A 17759-nucleotide genomic window follows, 5' to 3' on the forward strand; every position below is an offset into this window, starting at 1 on the left:
AATGACATGCCCTTCCATTTTCTTTAAAAGTCATACGCTACCCGGTAAAATAAAAAATAAATAGAATGAAAGGGGGATTATGGTAAAATGAGGTAATCTGGGCAGGCCCTTGTCCAGCCTGATTGGTGTCTTTGTAAGGAGAGCAGAGCTGGACACAGGCAACAAGCACGGAGGGGTGCCCTATGAGGTCACCCGGAGAGGACAGCCGTGGAGAAAGGTCTCTAAAGGGGCCGACGCCTCTGTCTTGAACTTCTGGTCCCTGGAGCTGTGAGAAAGGACATCTCTGTTGTAGAAGGCACCAAGTCCGTGCTACATGGTTGTGGCAGCGTTGATAAATGTCTGAAATATGTATCTCAGAGACCTTTAAGGATTAACTGAGCTACCGTACAGTCAAGTGCTCACAGAGACCAGTGACATATTCTCAATAGTCCCATCTCCAGGCATTGATAGCAGTACGGTGGTCCCAGGGGCACGAACCACTGAGGTCCAAGTTCTGGTGTGGCTATCTCCTGGCCGGGGGAACTATGGGTCTCATATTTTCTTTTTTTTTCATTTTTCTGAAGCTGGAAACGGGGAGGCAGTCAGACAGACTCCCGCATGCGCCCGACCAGGATCCACCCGGCATGCCCACCAGGGGGTGATGCTCTGCCCCTCTGGGGCGTCGCTCTGTCGCATCCAGAGCCATTCTAGTGCCTGAGGCAGAGGCCACAGAGTCATCCTCAGCGCCCAGGCCATCTTTGCTCCAATGGAGCCTCGGCTGCGGGAGGGGAAGAGAGAGACAGAGAGGAAGGAGAGGGGGAGGGGTGGAGAAGCAGATGGGCGCTTCTCCTGTGTGCCCTGGCTGGGAATCGAACCCGGGACTCTTGCACGCCAGGCCGATGCTCTACCACTGAGCCAACCGGCCAGGGCCGGGTCTCATATTTTCAATTCTCCAAATATCATTTTCCCTTTGCGAAATGAGGGAAGAGGAGAGCCTGCCTCGCAGAGTTGCTGGGCATTGGAATGCCATCGCCACGCTGTTGTTATTGGGGCGAGAAAGCGTTGAACGGCTCCCTTTGCAAAATACCATAGTTCCCCATGTATAAGATGTACCTTAATTTTGGGGCCCAAAATTTGAAAAAAAATGTATTACATAAAGTTATTGAATTCAAATTATTTTTGTTTGTTTTGTGAGAAAGACAGAGAGAGACAGAGAGAGGGACAGATAGGGCAGACAGGAAGGGAGAGAGATGAGAAGCATCAATTCCTCATTGCAGCACCTTAGTTGTTCATTGATTGCTTTCTCATATGTGCCTTGACCGGGGGTGAGGGGGCTACAGCAGACCAAATGACCCCTTGCTCAAGCCAGCGACCTCGAGCTTGAGCTGGTGAGCTTTGCTCAAAACAGATGAGCCCGTGCTCACTCAAGCTGGCAACCTTGGGGTCTTGAACCTGGGTCCTCCGCGTCCCAGTCCGATGCTCTATTCACCGCACCACCGCCTGGTCAGGCTTGAACTCAAGTTTTATTCATCTTAACATTCATACAACTCCTCATCACTGTCAAAACTCCCATCTGTGAGCTTGTCCTCATCTATGTCTGATGATGAATCACTGTCTTCATAGATTGCCTCATCCTCAGTTCCATCGATGGCACTGAAAATGCCACCATCACCACTGTATTAGACGCACCCAGTTTTTAGACCCCAAATTTTTTGGAAAAGGGTGCGTCTTATACATGGGGAAATACAGTATATCTAATTAGCAATTAAATCCCCATTGAGGAAGGGGTGGGAAGGGGTACAGAGATACTTTTTGCGACACTCTTGTCCCTACTGGATTCACCCTAATTCTTTTTTTTTTTATTATGCTGTATTCCTGCAGTCTAGAATTAGTGAAAGCCATACTATGTCTATAGGCTATTTTCAAGAAATGTATCCATCCTTGTTTTATTTTTAATTTTTTTTGTCTGCACAGTCGTGGGGGGGTAGGGTGGGCACTGTGTCCTCCATTGGCCAGTTGTTCATCTCTCCTCTGCCCGATGAATTTTAGACAATAGTGCTGATAACACACACAGGGGAGTTGAGTTTGAGTCACTCCCAGGAGGCGGGGTCTCTCTCTGTGTCAACAGCAATAGTCCCAGACCTTTAACTTGAAGGGTAAACTTGAGCCGAGTGTTTGTCCTCTGGAGGGATACTACCTACTTTTAAAATGCGGATAAAAGGGGGCTCTTTCTCTCTCTTACTGGAGCTACCCTCTTAACCGGTTTTTAAGTGGATGACGCAGCATTGTTGACGAGAGGCACCGTGTTGTAGAGCAGAGCTCTGGAACTGATGGGAAATTGGCATGATAAAAATCTGCATAATGAAAATCTGCATGATGGAAATGGGATACCCACAGAGGGTACATCTTCCCTATTCCCCCTCCACCCGCTCCCCAACCCCAGGTGGCCACCAACCATTCCGTTCCCTGCCTCTAGGAGTTGGACTATTTGAGATTCCTCAGAGCAGCGGAATCCTGCAGAATTTGTCCTCTTGTGACTTCCTTACTTCGCCCTGATGACCTCCGGGTCCATCCGTGTCTTCATGTTTCACAGAAGTCCAGCCCTTTCTCTGTTTTAAAAGCAGTCAAGGTCAGGTATGTAGAAAAGTTGGTCATGGGGGACCCTGTGCCAGAATACCCCCGGGAAAGGTCTGGGCGGCACAATCTGTCTGTCCCTAGACCAGGTCTCCCCGCCTGTTCCCACCCAAGGGCTCTTGAAAAGCAGTGTGAATGAATGAGGTTGAGGGGACTTTGGGGGGTGCTGGCCAGAGCAAGGCCCCAGTGATCTGATCGAATGTCAGCAGGAGACTCCTTTGAAGTATCAAGTAGCATCTTGCAAATGTGTGCAAACTTTACATTATATCCATATTCATTTTAGATGTAAAGTAATATCTGAGGTCTTTTACTGGGTTGTAACACAGAAGGCTTGAAGGAAGGAGTTTCATGTTGTCCCCTACCGCACAGGCACACCTGAGCACCCAGGGGGTACCACCAGCTCAGCTTAGACCTGGGACTCCTCCCCCTGTTGTTTCCCCGCCCTTGGGTGTCAGGGTGTCAGTCCTGGGGGGTGGCCATGGCCATGACCTCCTAGAGCGAGAGCACGTTAGCAATGGACCCTTTTGGAAATTTTAACAGATAATGGTTTAAGGTCCAATCCACCTTGGGGGTTTTAACTGACATAGAAACTGGAAGACAGACCGGTTCTGAGATGCTCAGGCATCTCAGACTGAACCAGAGACTGCGATCTCACCTGTCACCACTGTTCTCCTGGGGCTGCTGTGGTCCAGAGATGTGAGGTGACAGTGATCCCTAACTTCACTGCCCAGGCCTATTCTCTGAGCCTTTGCTACTGGAGCCTCCATCGCTTGGGGTCCTCCGTGGCTTCACTTACCCTTTAGGAAACTTGTAACTGCGTGAGGATCCCCCCGCCATGGTCTGGGTGGTGCACTCCCCTCAACACGACCACTGATCACTCCTGTTCCACATGCTCTGAGAGCAGAGCCACAGGGTTGCATTGGTGGGGATCCTCACCACTGAACTTCCCAGCCCAGACACTTCTCTGTCCTGCAGGGAGGTGGGGGTCTAGACACAGGGAAACTCGACACAGAGCACAGCCTTCCTCTAGGAGAGGTTTCATCTGGGCGCTCTGTTGCACCCTCGGCGGAACCACACACCTGCCGGCTGTGCCACGGAGAGGCTCAGAGCAGAGTGTGGGTGGGCCTGTGGCAGAAGGGACCAGGGCGTCCAGGCACCTTGGTCACTCTTGGGATTTCATCTGTCAACCCTAGATGGCACAGAGCCCTGAATTCAGCCAATGTGTGTTTCGTAAAGCTGTTAGCCTTTACGAAACACAGGCTCCTCAGTGTCTGATTCTTTTCACTAACAAGATGACTGGGGTGCAGGGGGTGGGGAGGCCCTTTGGGAAGGAAAGTTTTCCTTGAAACAGCCTTGAAATGGACAATATGGACAATGGAAATGTATCTCCTTTGCCTTGTTTCTGCAAGGAACTACTAGAAGTCTTACAGGGGCGCAAGGGGAGAGCCCACTGCAGAACGTTTGTCCTGCTGTTTGTAGAGTGGCTTCACTCTGCCCCACCGAAAGCCTTTCAGTGCAGGTAGCAGGTCAAGGCTAGGAGGACTTGGAGAAGTATGAACAGAGGGCACTTCATACACAGACGGGCAGCAGAGACCTCTGGCCCTACATTGGTCCTAGACCCGCCCACATGGCTTCCTTTTCCCCAGACCCCTGTGTCCTGGGGGAAGGGGGGGGGGCGATGCAGCAGCCCCAGTCTGGACCAGGCAGCAAGGAGCAGAGCAGGAAGAATGGCACGGCCTTCCCCCAGCTCTGTCCCTGCTCGTCCTTGAGCTCAGGACTCAGAAGGCAGCCTTGGCCTTCCCACCAGGCTCTTGTCTTTTAACCCACGCGCCCAGGAGGTCCTGGTTGATTTTCAAAGACAAACAGGAGAGTCGTTGAGTTCAAAGACGAAAGATAAGTTTTCTGAAATGTAAGGAAAATGAAGGCCATGATTTCCACCACTAGCTTCCGGCACGACCCACCCGGCGCACAGAAAAGATGCCCAGGGGATAACCTGCCTTCTCAGACGCCCCCGGAGCGCTCGGTGGAAGGGAAAACAAAGGACATCCCTCCCGCGGCTCCTCAGTGCCCCAGCCCAGGTGCGACCCGCAGGCCAGCTTAGCTGCTGCGCGGGGAGCAGGTTCGGCCACCTGGGCAGGGCGGAGAGGGTGGGGACAAGTTCCCGCCGCTGCCCTTAGGCACACCGCTTGGGTTCCTGGTCTGGGTCCCTCCGCCATCCCATGCGCCTCCTCCCCCAGGTCCCGGGCGCCCCGGAACCCCCTCTTCAGCCTCCTTTCCCATGGCGCGCCCCCCCCCCCGCTGCTCTCTGTCCCTGGTACCGCCCCCTCATCCGCCTTGGCCCCCCCCATCTCCGACGCCCCCTCTCCAGCCTCTTTTCTCCAGGCGCGCCCCCTCCCCAGCCCCGCCGAGCCGCAGCCGAGCATGCGCCAAGCGCAGGGAGGCGGGCAGGAGCGGCGCGCACACTCGGGTCCCCTTCCTGCACCGCGCCGCCAGTTGCCGGTTGCTAAGCAGTCCTCGTTGTTTCTGTGAGATTGCAGAGGCTGTTGCTAATTGGAGAAGCCCCGGGAAGCCGCAGCATCTCCCGTCCTCGGATCCGCTCCCTGCTCTTGGCCTTGGAAGGGGAAACTAGGCTGCTCTCTGCCCACCTTCCTTCCCTCCCTCCCCCACCCTCCCCAAAATAGCCGTGTGATTTTCTGCTTTCCGAAGTATGGAGTGAACCTTCAGGGCTCGCCGCCGATTGCGCTTTGGTGGCCCCAAACTCACCGTCCGATCGCACCTGCCCCCGAGCCGGTGAGCGCCCGGGACCGGAGATCATGACCACGGCCAAGGAGCCCAACGCTTCAGCGAAATCCGTGCAGCAGCAGGAACAGGTAACGCTGCCGGGGGACCTGTGTGCGTGTGCGCGCCCGTGTGCCCGCGACACAGAGGAAACGGTGTTTCTGGAAGGGTTTGGTGTTTGTGGTGACTCTGGCCACCTGAGCCACCGAGCAGGCAGGTGAGACCAAGAGCTGAGTCGTGCTGCGGGTCTGCCTTCCCCTCACCAGGCGCGCCCCCCCCCCCCCCCCCCCCCCCCCCCCCCGCCACATCTCCCTTCAGAATAAAAAATCGGTCTATCTATCATGCGTGCGGCTCAGGGGGCATCTGCTGAGGTCAACTTGATGTGAAGGGACTTGGGACAATGGCCTGACCGGGCTGAGCTGCCGAATTATCATGTGTCAGTCCTGAAGCTTCCCAAGTACTTATAATTTGGGGGGGGGGGGTGAAGGAGGTATGTAAAGCCCCCCCCCCTTCAATTTTGGCTTATTCTGACTCTGACGCTGCAGGAGGATTTTGCTTTGGTTCTAATGTAAGCCAGAGGAAGATGTGCTTAAAGGACTGTTTTTTGGGTAACTGCCTCCCCCATTCATCTTTTTTTTGCCCTAAGTATTTCTGGAGGACTTAACACAGAGTGGCAGCTCATCCCCGGGTATTTAGGGAGTGCAGGCTCTCCCCTGCAGACAAGCTGCAGGGTGCAGGGACGGGGCCAAGTGGGGTCCCTAGCTCACAGCAGGTCTTAAAAGGCTGCCTGGGGGTGACCAGACTGCATCGGGGTCCCTGTGTGGCAGAGGGCAGTCCGCGCTCACCCTGCCCAGAGAGGCCCACCATCAGCAGGATCTCAGGGAGTCAGCAGCTGGGTTTTAACACTTGGGTAGATGCGATTCCCTTCCCAGAGGGGGGGTCTGGTGGATGCTTATCTTTTTTTCACTGCTGCATTTTCCTCGGGCAGGTCAGAGAATCAGACCCCAGGAGACCCCAGTAGATTCAAAAGCAGTTTGCTCTGTGCTAAGTTACATCAACAGCATAGTAGGCTCTGATTTATTTGAGGGCTGTGCTTGCTAGGATTGGGGACCTGGAAAGAAGAGACTCCTCTATAGAGTTCGGGAAAGCAAAAAGCTTTTGAGGTGGGGGGGACAGCTGTGTGGCAATCCTATCATCAGTTATTCCCAGACCATATGCAGGCAATGTGGGATCTGTATTTTGTGTGAACTGCAGTTTTTTGGTTTTCTTTTCTTTTCTTTTGGTCATTTCCTCAAAGTCAATTTTGATGCAAAAAAAGAAAAAAATCATCTCATTACTGTCATCATCATCATCACCACCATCAGCCAAAGAACTTGAGTCTAGTTTTGTTTCTCCTGCGAAGGAGGTTTGGAGAACACAGGCATCTGAGAGTGCGGATGCTCAGGGCAGAACTTGTATGAGGGTTAATGTTCAGTGTGGCGTGCAGACCGGGAGGCTCCCCGTAGGCACGCCGAGCCTCCTCCTTTAAAAAACATTCTGACTGAGTCTTGATTCAAATAGAGAAACATGTCCACCCCAGAGACAGCACCCTGTGACTCAAGGGGCTCCTACTCTAGCAAGGACACGAATGTGCCTCCAGGTTCACAGGCTCTGGCAAGGACTCCGGTCACATTTCTGACTGTGGGACCGAGGTACTCATTAGGGAAAGAGCGCATGCCTATTTATAGGTCCCAAACCCAGGGTGGACACTCCAAGGCCCTGGCTGTTGCCCATTTGGTCTTCTGATACCTCCACATGCCAGGAGAGCAGAGGTCAGCAGGCTGTGGGTGTGGGAAGGATGTATAAGCTCTTGTTTCACTCCTTACCTTTTGGATTATTGGAAATCTCCCATATGTGCACCTGCTTCAGTCTTGGAAGACTTCAGCAGGGGTGACCATGCCGGCCAGGGTCCGTGCCTGGTGCCCATTTGGTCTTCTGATAAAAGGAGGTCCATCTTGGAAGACTTCAGCAGGGGTGACCATGCCGGCCAGGGTCGCTGTGGCTCCAGGAGCCACTGGGCAAGGCCCTGACCCTCTGGCAATCTCAGTTGGCATCTGACACCAAAGAAGTACACCAAGCCCACCCTGTGAAGTGGAACAAATTGAGGATCAACAGCAGAACTAGGATAGAAGAAGCCCAACGGGCAGGGGTGGAACCCGGAGAGCTTCTGTCTCCAACAAACGCACCTTTGGGGGCTGTGGTTAAAACCCTAACACACGCCTCAGAATGCAGAGAGGCAGATAAAAAACACTGAGTTCACCAAAACTGTCTCTTCTCCCCGGATTACCAGTTTTTAAAGGGCAGTTAAACCATTTATTCTGTGTGCTTAGATGGCGAAGCTCTGGATGAATTCTCCAATTCTTCATTTCATTATTCCCCCCCCCCCCAAAGCTCTGGGGGTAGTCCCCTACTCAGGTTGTTGGGGGTGTACAAGGAGACCAGGACAGAGGGAAATGAGAGGGAAATGTTTCTTTTCTTTTTTTTTTAAGAGAGAGAAAGAGAAATCGATGCTGGTTTGTGGTTTGGTTTGGCTTTTAAGTTGGGGATCATTAATTGCACGAACTTTACGGCTTCCTCCTCAATCACCAAGCTTTGCTTCTTAGTGGGAACTCCATGGTCGCGGCCCCCTCCGGCTCCTACATGAGGCATTAATCTGGGGGTTTGGGTTGCGAGGAGCCTGGTTCTAATGTCTGACACGCTTTTACAATTGATGGTTCTCTCACCCGGCTCACCACCTTGGCAGGCCAGCCGAGGCGTGGCACTGTTCCTTCCTGCCATGGCCTGGGGAGCTGGGCATGTCGTGGCCGGAAGGAACTTTTGTACACTGAGGGTTACTGCCCGCTGATGAGCAAAACCTGAGAAAAGGTGTGAAACCAAAGGGTTGTACCTGTTAATTAGAGATTGCTGCTGTTGTTTTTTTCCAGTTTGCTGCCAAACTGTGTACTAAAAATAGACGCATGCTGTCTGTGGGACGGTTGCTGTGTGAACGCACATGTGGGAATAAACCAAAGGCGGGGACAGACTTCTAGAAGACCATTGCACTTGCTCTTTTCGGAGATGCTAAAATAGATTCTTTTTAAATGATGTATGAACAGCCCAGAAATGTTCGGAATCTGGTCGGATGACGGGGGTCCCTCGGTGGAAACCAAGTCTGTGTTGGTTACGCAAACTTCACCTCCTCCTGCCCAGAGTTAAGCCCAGTAGATAAGATAGTAAGAAAAAACTGAGATTAGTTTGATTTACATTTAGAATGTCTCAAAACAATTAGAATCCCTCTTTAGAACATCAAATTAAAAATTCACAAAAAAAGCCCTGGCTGGCTGACCCGATTGGTAAGAGCGTCGTCCTAATGTGCAGGGGCTGCGGGTTCGATCCCCAGTCAGGACATATACAGGAACCAGATAGGTGTTTCCGACTCTGTCTCTCCCTTCCTCTCGCTCTAAAAGCTATCAATAATTTTTTTTTAATCAACCAAAGTAGAAATCTGTTTTAAACCCAGCTGTCCTCATGTCAAGGGACCTAACATTGGAAAGCAGGGACCGGTGTGTTGTGGAGAAGTAGAGGCATCAGGAAGGTGAACCCTCCATGCTGCCAGCGAGTCATGACACATTTTTGCTCTGTGAGTGGGAGTCTGTTTTTAGTGGTCATTTCTGTATGTATATGAGTGTGGACACACACAAACACACACACACACACACACACACACACACACACACACACACACAGTCAGGGGCCCCTACCTCCCAATCAGAGCGTGGGAAGCGGCCTTGCAGGTGCACACATGACCTGGTCCCCCCATTTGGGCTCAGGAATCTTACAAATAGAATGTTCCTTTCCTTAGAAGATCGTCTTTATGTATTGGAGATATTCTGTGTGCTGTTGACCAGCTTGGCTCTTTTTGCTATATGTCCAGTGAAGTGACCTCTGTAGCTTCTTCAGACCCCAGAACCAGCTGGTCTGACGGTACTTTGTATAACAATTATTTTTTGTTTTTCTCTTCTTCTTCATTGCACGTGTCCTAATATGTAGCCCTGATAATGTCTCTTCTATTAAATTATGGGCCCCAGGACTGAGTGTTGACAGATAAGGGATATTATTTACCTGAACTGTTATGATGGTAATGCCATCACAGAACAGTTTTCGGAAGTGAGGGCATTGTCACCAACAGTGTGTTCTGTAAGGTGCTCGTTCAGATGCACACAGAATGGATATTGGGATTCTGAGCCAGAACAGACCTTCCCAGGGGCACTGAGGTGAGGACCCAGCGCAGGACCTCTGACATTCCCTGTCCAGGGTTCTGGGCATTCCGTGGTGACGTTAGACACCAAACCAGGAGACCTAGCATGGAGCGTTATAAGTTAATCTTTTTTTTTTTTTTTTGTATTTTTCTGAAGTTGGAAACCGGAAGGCAGTCAGACAGACTCCCGCATGTGCCCAATTGGGATCCACCCGGCGTGCCCACCAGGGGGCGGCGCTCTGCCCATCTGGGGTGTTGCTCTGTTGCATCCAGAGCCACTCTAGCGCCTGAGGCAGAGGCCACAGAGCCATCCTCAGCGCGGGGCCAACTTTGCTCCAATGGAGCCTTGGCTGTGGGAGGGGAAGAGAGAGACAGAGAGGAAGGAGAGGGGGAGGGGTGGAGAAGCAGATGGGCGCTTCTCCTGTGTGCCCTGGCCGGGAATCGAACTCAGGACTCCTGCACGCCAGGCCGACGCTCTACCACTGAGGCAACCGGCCAGGGCCTAATTAATATTTTTTAATGTAATCATGTTAAAGGAAAAGGCACAACGGCCTCTTCAATGACGATAAATGCGGTGTTATATAAAGACAAGAAGTGGAAGGAAACTGAGGAAAAGGGAGATTCAGTATTATGACTTTTTTTTTTAATGAGCCTTCCACAGGCAAGGGGTCCTCTGGAGGTTCAGAAAGGGGCCACGGAGTCAGTACATGCACTGGTGTAGATTACATTCCATCCTGGCCGTGAGCTAAGTCATGTAAGGCTCTTGCGATGGAAAGGAATCTGGCAAGAACTGGGTGGAAAAGAAGGGATGGCAGGTTGTTAGGACTGTGTACAGGTGCATCTAGTACCCGTGATCTTCAGGACAGGGAAAGGGGAGCTCCGTGGCTGCTGAAGGGGCTGGTGTGTGAAGGCTTTGAGGGGAGGCCTGCAGTCCTGGGCACTCGGGAGGGAGCATGTGCAAAACAAGAAAGAAGTCCGTGCCTGGGAACTCCAGGGTGGCTCAGAAGCTGTGGAGGGGTCCGAGCGCCTGACCTGGAGAAGATGAGAGGGAGAGGGGGAGGGAGCTAGCAGCATGAAAAATCTGAGGAGAGGAACGTGACTGGCCGGTGTGGTACTCTTCTTTGTAGAGGGACATTTGGTGCTGTCACCGGAGCCACCAAGGTGGCAACAAAAACTAGCAGTGCCCTTGAAGCCATAATCTATTGTGCTCCGGCGTCCACAGGTAGTTCTGAAATGCCAGTCCCACGATACATGACAAGAAGTCAGTAGGCGGGTGTCACTTAAGAGGCTTTATGAGAACCCAAACAATGTGGGGGGGAGGGAGCTGTACGAGGAACCCAGACTCAACAATGCGGGGGGGGGGGGGCTGTATGCGGAGCCCAGACTCAGCACAAACGAGAGGCAGCTGACTTTTCTCCCCAAGATGAGCTTTCTCTGCGTCAGCCATGTTTTCCTGGGCGAGGCCATCATGTCACAGAAATGGCTGTTTAATCCTGGAGTTGTCCACAGAACACTTAGCCAAGACCTTTCAAGTTCCCTCCAGAGGGGACCCTGGGGGACTTGGCCGGCTGGAGAGTGCCCTCCATTAACCTTCACCAGTGCCTCCCCAGCGCCAGCATGCCCATGGTGGAGAATGTTGAGATGCTTATCACTTATAGTAATGAACAGTCACCAGGTTTCTGCCTCCCTGGGAGCTGTTGCCATATTATATCATCTACGGAAATGAGCCGTGCCCTGTTGTTTGACATTAACTGATTCTTTGTTGCCGTCTGCCCCGTGTGCCTTCTCACCACCGCGGGAAAGAGAGAAGGCAGAGCGAGCTAGCAGACCCAGACGTGTGAAGGCCAGGGCAGAGGGTCTCCCTGGAGAAAAGCGTGGTCCTGCGGGTGCTTTGGGAGGGTTGTGTGAACCCCCGGCTTTCAACAGATCAGACATGTATCATTTTGGAAAAACCCACATGAGGTACAATGTTCTTATTTCAGGAGTTAAGTTTGGTTACCTTGTGGCTGTAAAGTAGGGTGGGGACAAGGGTAGATAACCACGTCAGTTTGGGTGGAGTTGAAGCCTGACTCCTATTTGTCCTTGGTCTGCGTGAGGCTGGTGTTCTCATGTCCTGTCCTGGCTCAGGCAGCCCGTGTTCCTTGAAGTGAGGGAATGAATAAGAGAAGATTTGGTGGGTGGGTGTGGGAGGAGTGGAGAGGGTTCAAGAAAAAGAGGTCAGGGCCCTGGCCCGTTGGGTCAGTGGTAGAGCGTCGGCCCAGTGTGTGGAACTCCTGGGTTTGATTCCCGGCCAAGGCACACAGGAGAAGCGCCCATCTGTTTCTCCACCCTTCCCCCTCTCCTTTCTTTTAAAATCTCTCTCTTCCCCTCCTGCAGCCAAGGCTCCATTGGAGCAAAGGTGGCCTCTGTGCTGAGGATGGCTCAGTGGCCTCTGCCTCAGGCGCTAGAATGGCTTTGGCTGCAACATAGCAATGCCCCAGATGGGCAGAGCATCGCCCCTTGGTGGGCGTGCCCGGTAGATCCTGGTCCGGCACATGCGGGAATCTGTCTCTCTGTCTCTCTGCTTCTCACTTCAGGAAAAAAAAAAAAAGAGGTAAGGTAATTGAATCAGAAGTTCATTGTCAGTTCTCCTCCTCCTCCACATGTCCTGGGCTCTTCAGGGCTCTTTGCTCCCTTCTCCCATGTACGTCTTTAACAACCACTAGTACCTGTAACATACCATATTCGCTCGTAGCTGACTCTCCCTGTTAAAACCCTTTCATATTCTGTGCTACCTGGGCCTTGCTACATGACAGAGGCAAATCAGATCACTAAAAATACATATAAGGTCCATGCAGTGTGATACTTTCTTTTAGAGCAGAGGTCGGGAACCTATGGCTCGCGAGCCAGATGTGGCTCTTTTGATGGCTGTATCTGGCTCACAGACAAATCTTTAATATAAAAATAATAACATTAAAAATACAAAACATTCTCATGTGTTACAATCCATTCATTTCCTACCACTCATGTTCATGGTTGCGGTTGGCTAGAGCCAATCAGAGCTGTCCTTCGGTACAAATTTTTATTGGGTAATGCATAACGTACATGGGTCATTGTATGGCTCTCATGGAATTACATTTTAAAATATGTGGCATTCATGGCTGTCTCAGCCAAAAAGGTTCCCGACCCTTGCATTAGAGAATTCATAATTCTAACAACAAACAGTTTGAGATGCAACCCCATGGAATTATTCACGATTAGAATTTCAGGTATGAGGTTAAAGTGGAGTCAATTTATGATTATAAGAAAAATGAACGGTGTTTAGTCAGAATCATTAGCAAAAAAATAAATAAGTTGAGGTCACAGTGAGGATAGTGTGAGTCTCCCCCCTCCCCCCCCCCCAGTCACCATCCTGAGAATTCTGCATTTATATTAGAGCTGGTCTTGTACTGGGCAAGTAGCAAGTAGCGGATACAGTTGTCCTGTCTTGGCTCCCAATTCCTGGGAGATTTTATGGTGATGTAGTTGAAATATGCTGCAACTCCTTTTTTTTTTTTAAGATTTTTTAAAATTTATTCATTTTAGAGAAGAGAGAGAAAGAGAGAGAGAGAAGGGGGTAGGAGTAGGAAACATCAACTCCTATATGTGTCTTGACCAGGGAAGTCAGGGTTTTGAACCGGTGACCTCAGTGTTCCAGGTTGACGCTTTATCCACTGCGCCACCACAGGTCAGGCTGCAACTCCTTCTTAAAGAAAAATTGTTTGCATAAGGACAGACATTGAGTCGGAGCAGTGGGTCCCCTGCCACAGGGGGGTCTGTGTTTGTCAGCAGAGGTGGCCTGGAAGCCGTAGGACCTGGAACGCCGCCCTCCCTAGATGGTTTTGTGCAACACATTCCTGATAGAATCGAGTCCTATAATAGAAGTTTTCGTGGCAACGTATACATTATTCCCTTCCTCGTATCTGATCAGTTTTTTTTTTTGAAAAGAGATTTAACTTCGCTTGCCAGAACACGGGAAAAACTGCCCATGATTCTGAGCACCCCTCGCACTGCTAGGTTGTTAATCTGGAAGGTGCGCTTCTAGGGACTGTCAGTGCGTGTGCCTGCGTGTGTGGAGGCAGACACGGGCTATAGGCACCGCATGGCCTGCTGGCTAGCATAGGGAAGACCGTGCTGGGGAGGGTGTCCTTCTGAAAGAGTCTTCTTTACAGCAAATGGCGAAGATTTGTGCATCCCGTTCTAAAATGGGCCGTTCTCTCAAATCACCACCTGTTTGGTATGAAGATGTCGTATAGTCCTGAGGTTTTTGGATTTTAGTTTTAGGGACAGAAACCTTTCCTCTGCCCCCCACCTCCTCAGGAAATAAGGCAAGCCTTTGATAAATGTAGCTGGAAAATCACACATTCACAGTGCAAATTAGCTTCTGTGTGTGTGTGTGTGTGTGTGCGCTCGCGTGCGCATGAGGGCGTGTGCTAAATCATGCAATCCCAGGTGAGACATGCTGAATAATAATAATATACCAAGAAGACGAATATGAGCACTGACATTAACTTAGACGGCAAAGGAAGTAAACAAATTAAACATTGCAGATGCATTAAAAAAATTAAAAAATATAAAACTCTTGTGTGGTGATCGGGTGGGGAAAGGTATACGCCTTGGGCCTAGCGAGATCTCCTGTAGCTTTCTGTCACCGATCTACAAGTGGACGGCTGTTTCTTCTCTCCTCGTCCCATTCCTGGAGACGGCTGTTCATGGCAACTTTTCATGGTTGAGCAGTTAGGTATCTGATGAGTTGCTGTGGAAACAAGGAAAATTAGGGTGTGACTAGTGTTTTTTCTCCCTGATTTTTAGAAGTAAGCCACAACAAATCCATGCTGCATGGTCGGGGGGTATGTAGCCAGTCGTTTTCTGTTTCGTCTTCCCTGTGAATGATTTTCGAAGGCGGTGGCTACCTTTCAGGTGTGGGAAGATGGCACGAGAGCGAGGTGTCCCAACATATCTATCACCTGTGTGTGGGGTGGGGTGGGCAGTTTGGCCCAGCAGGAGAGCAGCTGTTGTAAACCCAGACATGCTACGAGTTCACAACGCTTATGCCAGATCAGTAGGAGGCTGCGTCTTACCCTTGGGTTAGAGATGCCTGCTGAGGGTCTGATGAAAGCCAGGGACTTGCTTGCAGAAAACAGTCTCAGAGTTTGTAGATTACCTGAGGCTCACGGACATTATCTGTCTATCTGCAGACTCCAGGTTGCCCAGCCGGTGAGCACAGTCCTTACATGCGTTTGTCGAAATGTGTTCAAATCTTACGGAAATATCGACCAAGTAGCTGTCAACATTTGGGTGCTCTGCAGGGTACAGTGGAGGCAATGAAATTGGGGTAGGGGAACTGGGAACAAGTCATCGGGACAAATGGGTATGACACCCCAAAAGTGACAGGTGAAGGACTTGTGAGCCCCACAAGTGACAGAGTCGAAAGGAGGCACTTGGAGAATGAAGGGGAAACAAAAATAGGTTGTGCTATTTAAAATTTTTTTTCTTCACCAAAGTTAGAAGCAGGGAGGCAGAGAGACAGACTCCCGTATGCACCCGACTGGGATCCACCCGGCACACCCACCAGGGGGCGATGCTCTGCCCATCTGGGGCGTTGCTCTGTTGCAACCAGAACCATTTTAGCGCCTGAGGCAGAGGCCACAGAGCCATCCTCAGCGCCCGGGCAAACTTTGCTCCAATGGAGCCTTGGCTGCGAGAGGGGAAGAGAGAGACAGAGAGGAAGGAGAGGGGGAGGGGTGGAGAAGCAGATGGGCGCTTCTCCTGTGTGCCCTGGCCAGGAATCAAACCCGGGACTCCTGCACGCCAGTCCGACACTCTACCACTGAGCCAACCAGCCAGGGCCAGGTTGTGCTATTTTAAATTACTGTTTAAGGACCTGTTTGATGTTATTAGAAGAAGAGATAGCATTTTGATCCTTTTTTTGTTCTCCGGATTGGTCTAAAAGGCAGACTGGGAGTTTATGGATGCCGGTTCCTAGACAGCAGCTTTCACTGAGGGTTATCACATAGTGTTCAAGTCCTGGCTGACCTTCTGGCCATCTCCTCATCACTGGAACCACCTGGGAATACGCACACTGGCCATCTTCAGCTGGGGACACTCATCTGTAGTCTTCCTCCAAAAGAGGTGAATGTGACAAATGAAACTTCTGCTTGAACACCTTGAGACTTGAATGTGGAACCTGTTTCACCTTCCTCGATACCCAGTTATGAGCCTTGAGGGACACAAAACGTGTCTGCCCCTGTGTGTCTCCAATACCATGCACATTGCGATCCATGTATAAAACATATCAGTGAACGCATGAGTTGTACCCTCTCTGGACCTCTAGTGGATGGTCTGCAGAGCTCAGGGGTCTGCAGTTTTATTCATTTTTTTTTTATTCCACAAATGGATCAAATCTTCAAAGCCCTAGAGGAAAATAAAACCCAAGTTCCCGAATAACCAGCTCACCTTGTGTTCCCTGATGTTAGACATGTCATGAGCACATTCCTGCCCCAAAGTTCTGCCTGTACTGACCTGCCTGAAACTGTGTCTCTGCCACACGTGCACCCACTATTTGTCACAGGAACATCTCACGCATCAGCATTCAGGCTTGCCACGAATAAAAAGTTCTGAAATGTCTGCCTTATTTGCCCTCTGTGTGGTGTGGATCAGCCCACTTTGCTGGACACCAGAGGTTCAAGAGTGACTTCTGGAGGGACTAACAGATGAAATACTTTCTTTCTCTTCTCTTTTCTTTTCTTTTCTTTCTCTCTCTCTCTCTCTCTCTCTCTTTCTTTTTCTTTCTGAGGGGAACTAGAGAGACAGACCCATGTGCACTCCGACTGGAATGCACCTGGCAAGCCCTATCTTGGGCCAATGTTTGAATCAACCAAGCTATTTTTAGTGTCTGAGGCTGATTATTGGACCAATGAGCCATTGACTGTGAGAGGGAAAGAGGGAGAGTAGGAGGAGAGGGAGGGAGAGAGAATCGCTTTGTCTGTGTGCCCTGACCGGGAATTGAACCGGGAACATTCATACACTGGGTCGATGCTCTACCACTGAGCCAATGAGCCAGTGTTCCAGTTATAATAACTGCACATGCTGTCCGGATGGTAGCATCCCTTGTAAAGAAGTTGAGACATGATGATGACATGGTGAGAGTTGGGTCAAGGTTCCCACTGTTCCCGTGACCCCCACCGTTCTGACAGTAGGAGAGAGACAAAGACAGATGGAGGCCAAAGTACATTTCAAAGAAAGCATGTTTGCCGTGTGGAATGGTGCAGTTTATTTTTCCTTAACTGCTGCCATGCTGGAAGTTGCACTAATAATAAGCCACATTTGAAGCAATTAGTTTGCAGCTTTGGACTATTAAATTCACTTAGGCATGGGGCTGAATAGTTATGCGAAGGTACTTCTAGCCTAGTTGTGGCTTATTAGTTGTCAGAAATGTATCATATTTTATTTGCGGATTAGCTGCTCATCTAATTTAGGACAGTAGGGAGGCTATAATGAGCTTGGAGCTGTCAAGCCGCTGACGCGTGTCCCTTTGCACACAAAGTAGAAGCTGTATTTTAAATGTACTAAATAAAATAAAACCTTACAGCATGGCCAGGTTCTGCATTTTGGCTCTGAAGAATTATGGTTTTGGGGGACAAGTGGATATCTGAGGAGAGGTTTTCTGTTCGTGTACTTCTGTGCAGTAATAATCTCTGTTGCTACTTTCAGATTCATGGACTATGTTGTCATTGCTTGAATGAAAAAATTATACTTGAAGAAACAGATGGTAATCAAGTCCAAGAAAAACACTTAAGAAATTAAAGATCTCTGTGCCCAAGAGGTCGGCCTGTGCCTTTTGTGGAGGTCACGGTGGCTCAGAAAACGTTACCAAGTTAATCCCCAGAAAAGAGAATACTGAGTTTTCCACTTAGGTCTTAATTTCACGATAGAAACACCAGGCACCTTTAATTCTCTACTAGCCTCTGAGCAGATTTAATGTCTTGAATGTAAGGATTCTACAGAAAATTCAGAAAACCATCAGATTTTAGATTTTCAAGAAAGTAGAACATTACGAGCTTTTCCCTTGCAG

General features: G+C 50.3%; 1 protein-coding gene across 5 annotated transcripts in view; it reads left to right on the forward strand.

Moving 5' to 3' along the window:
• Positions 1-17759, forward strand: part of DPP6 (dipeptidyl peptidase like 6) — a 590008-nt gene that overhangs the window by 286998 nt on the left and 285251 nt on the right. Inside the window, exon 1 of one of the 5 annotated variants that reach the window (XM_066235793.1) lies at positions 5095-5483. The exons of the other annotated variants lie outside the window; for them this stretch is intronic. Within the exon in view, the coding sequence (XP_066091890.1) occupies positions 5427-5483 (57 nt within the window). The 5' untranslated portion in view covers positions 5095-5426. Of the gene's footprint in view, positions 1-5094; positions 5484-17759 lie in introns of those variants that run through there. 5 annotated transcript variants of the gene reach the window in all.

This window comes from Saccopteryx bilineata, chromosome 6 (assembly GCF_036850765.1).
Source record: "Saccopteryx bilineata isolate mSacBil1 chromosome 6, mSacBil1_pri_phased_curated, whole genome shotgun sequence".
Lineage (NCBI taxonomy): Eukaryota > Metazoa > Chordata > Mammalia > Chiroptera > Emballonuridae > Saccopteryx > Saccopteryx bilineata.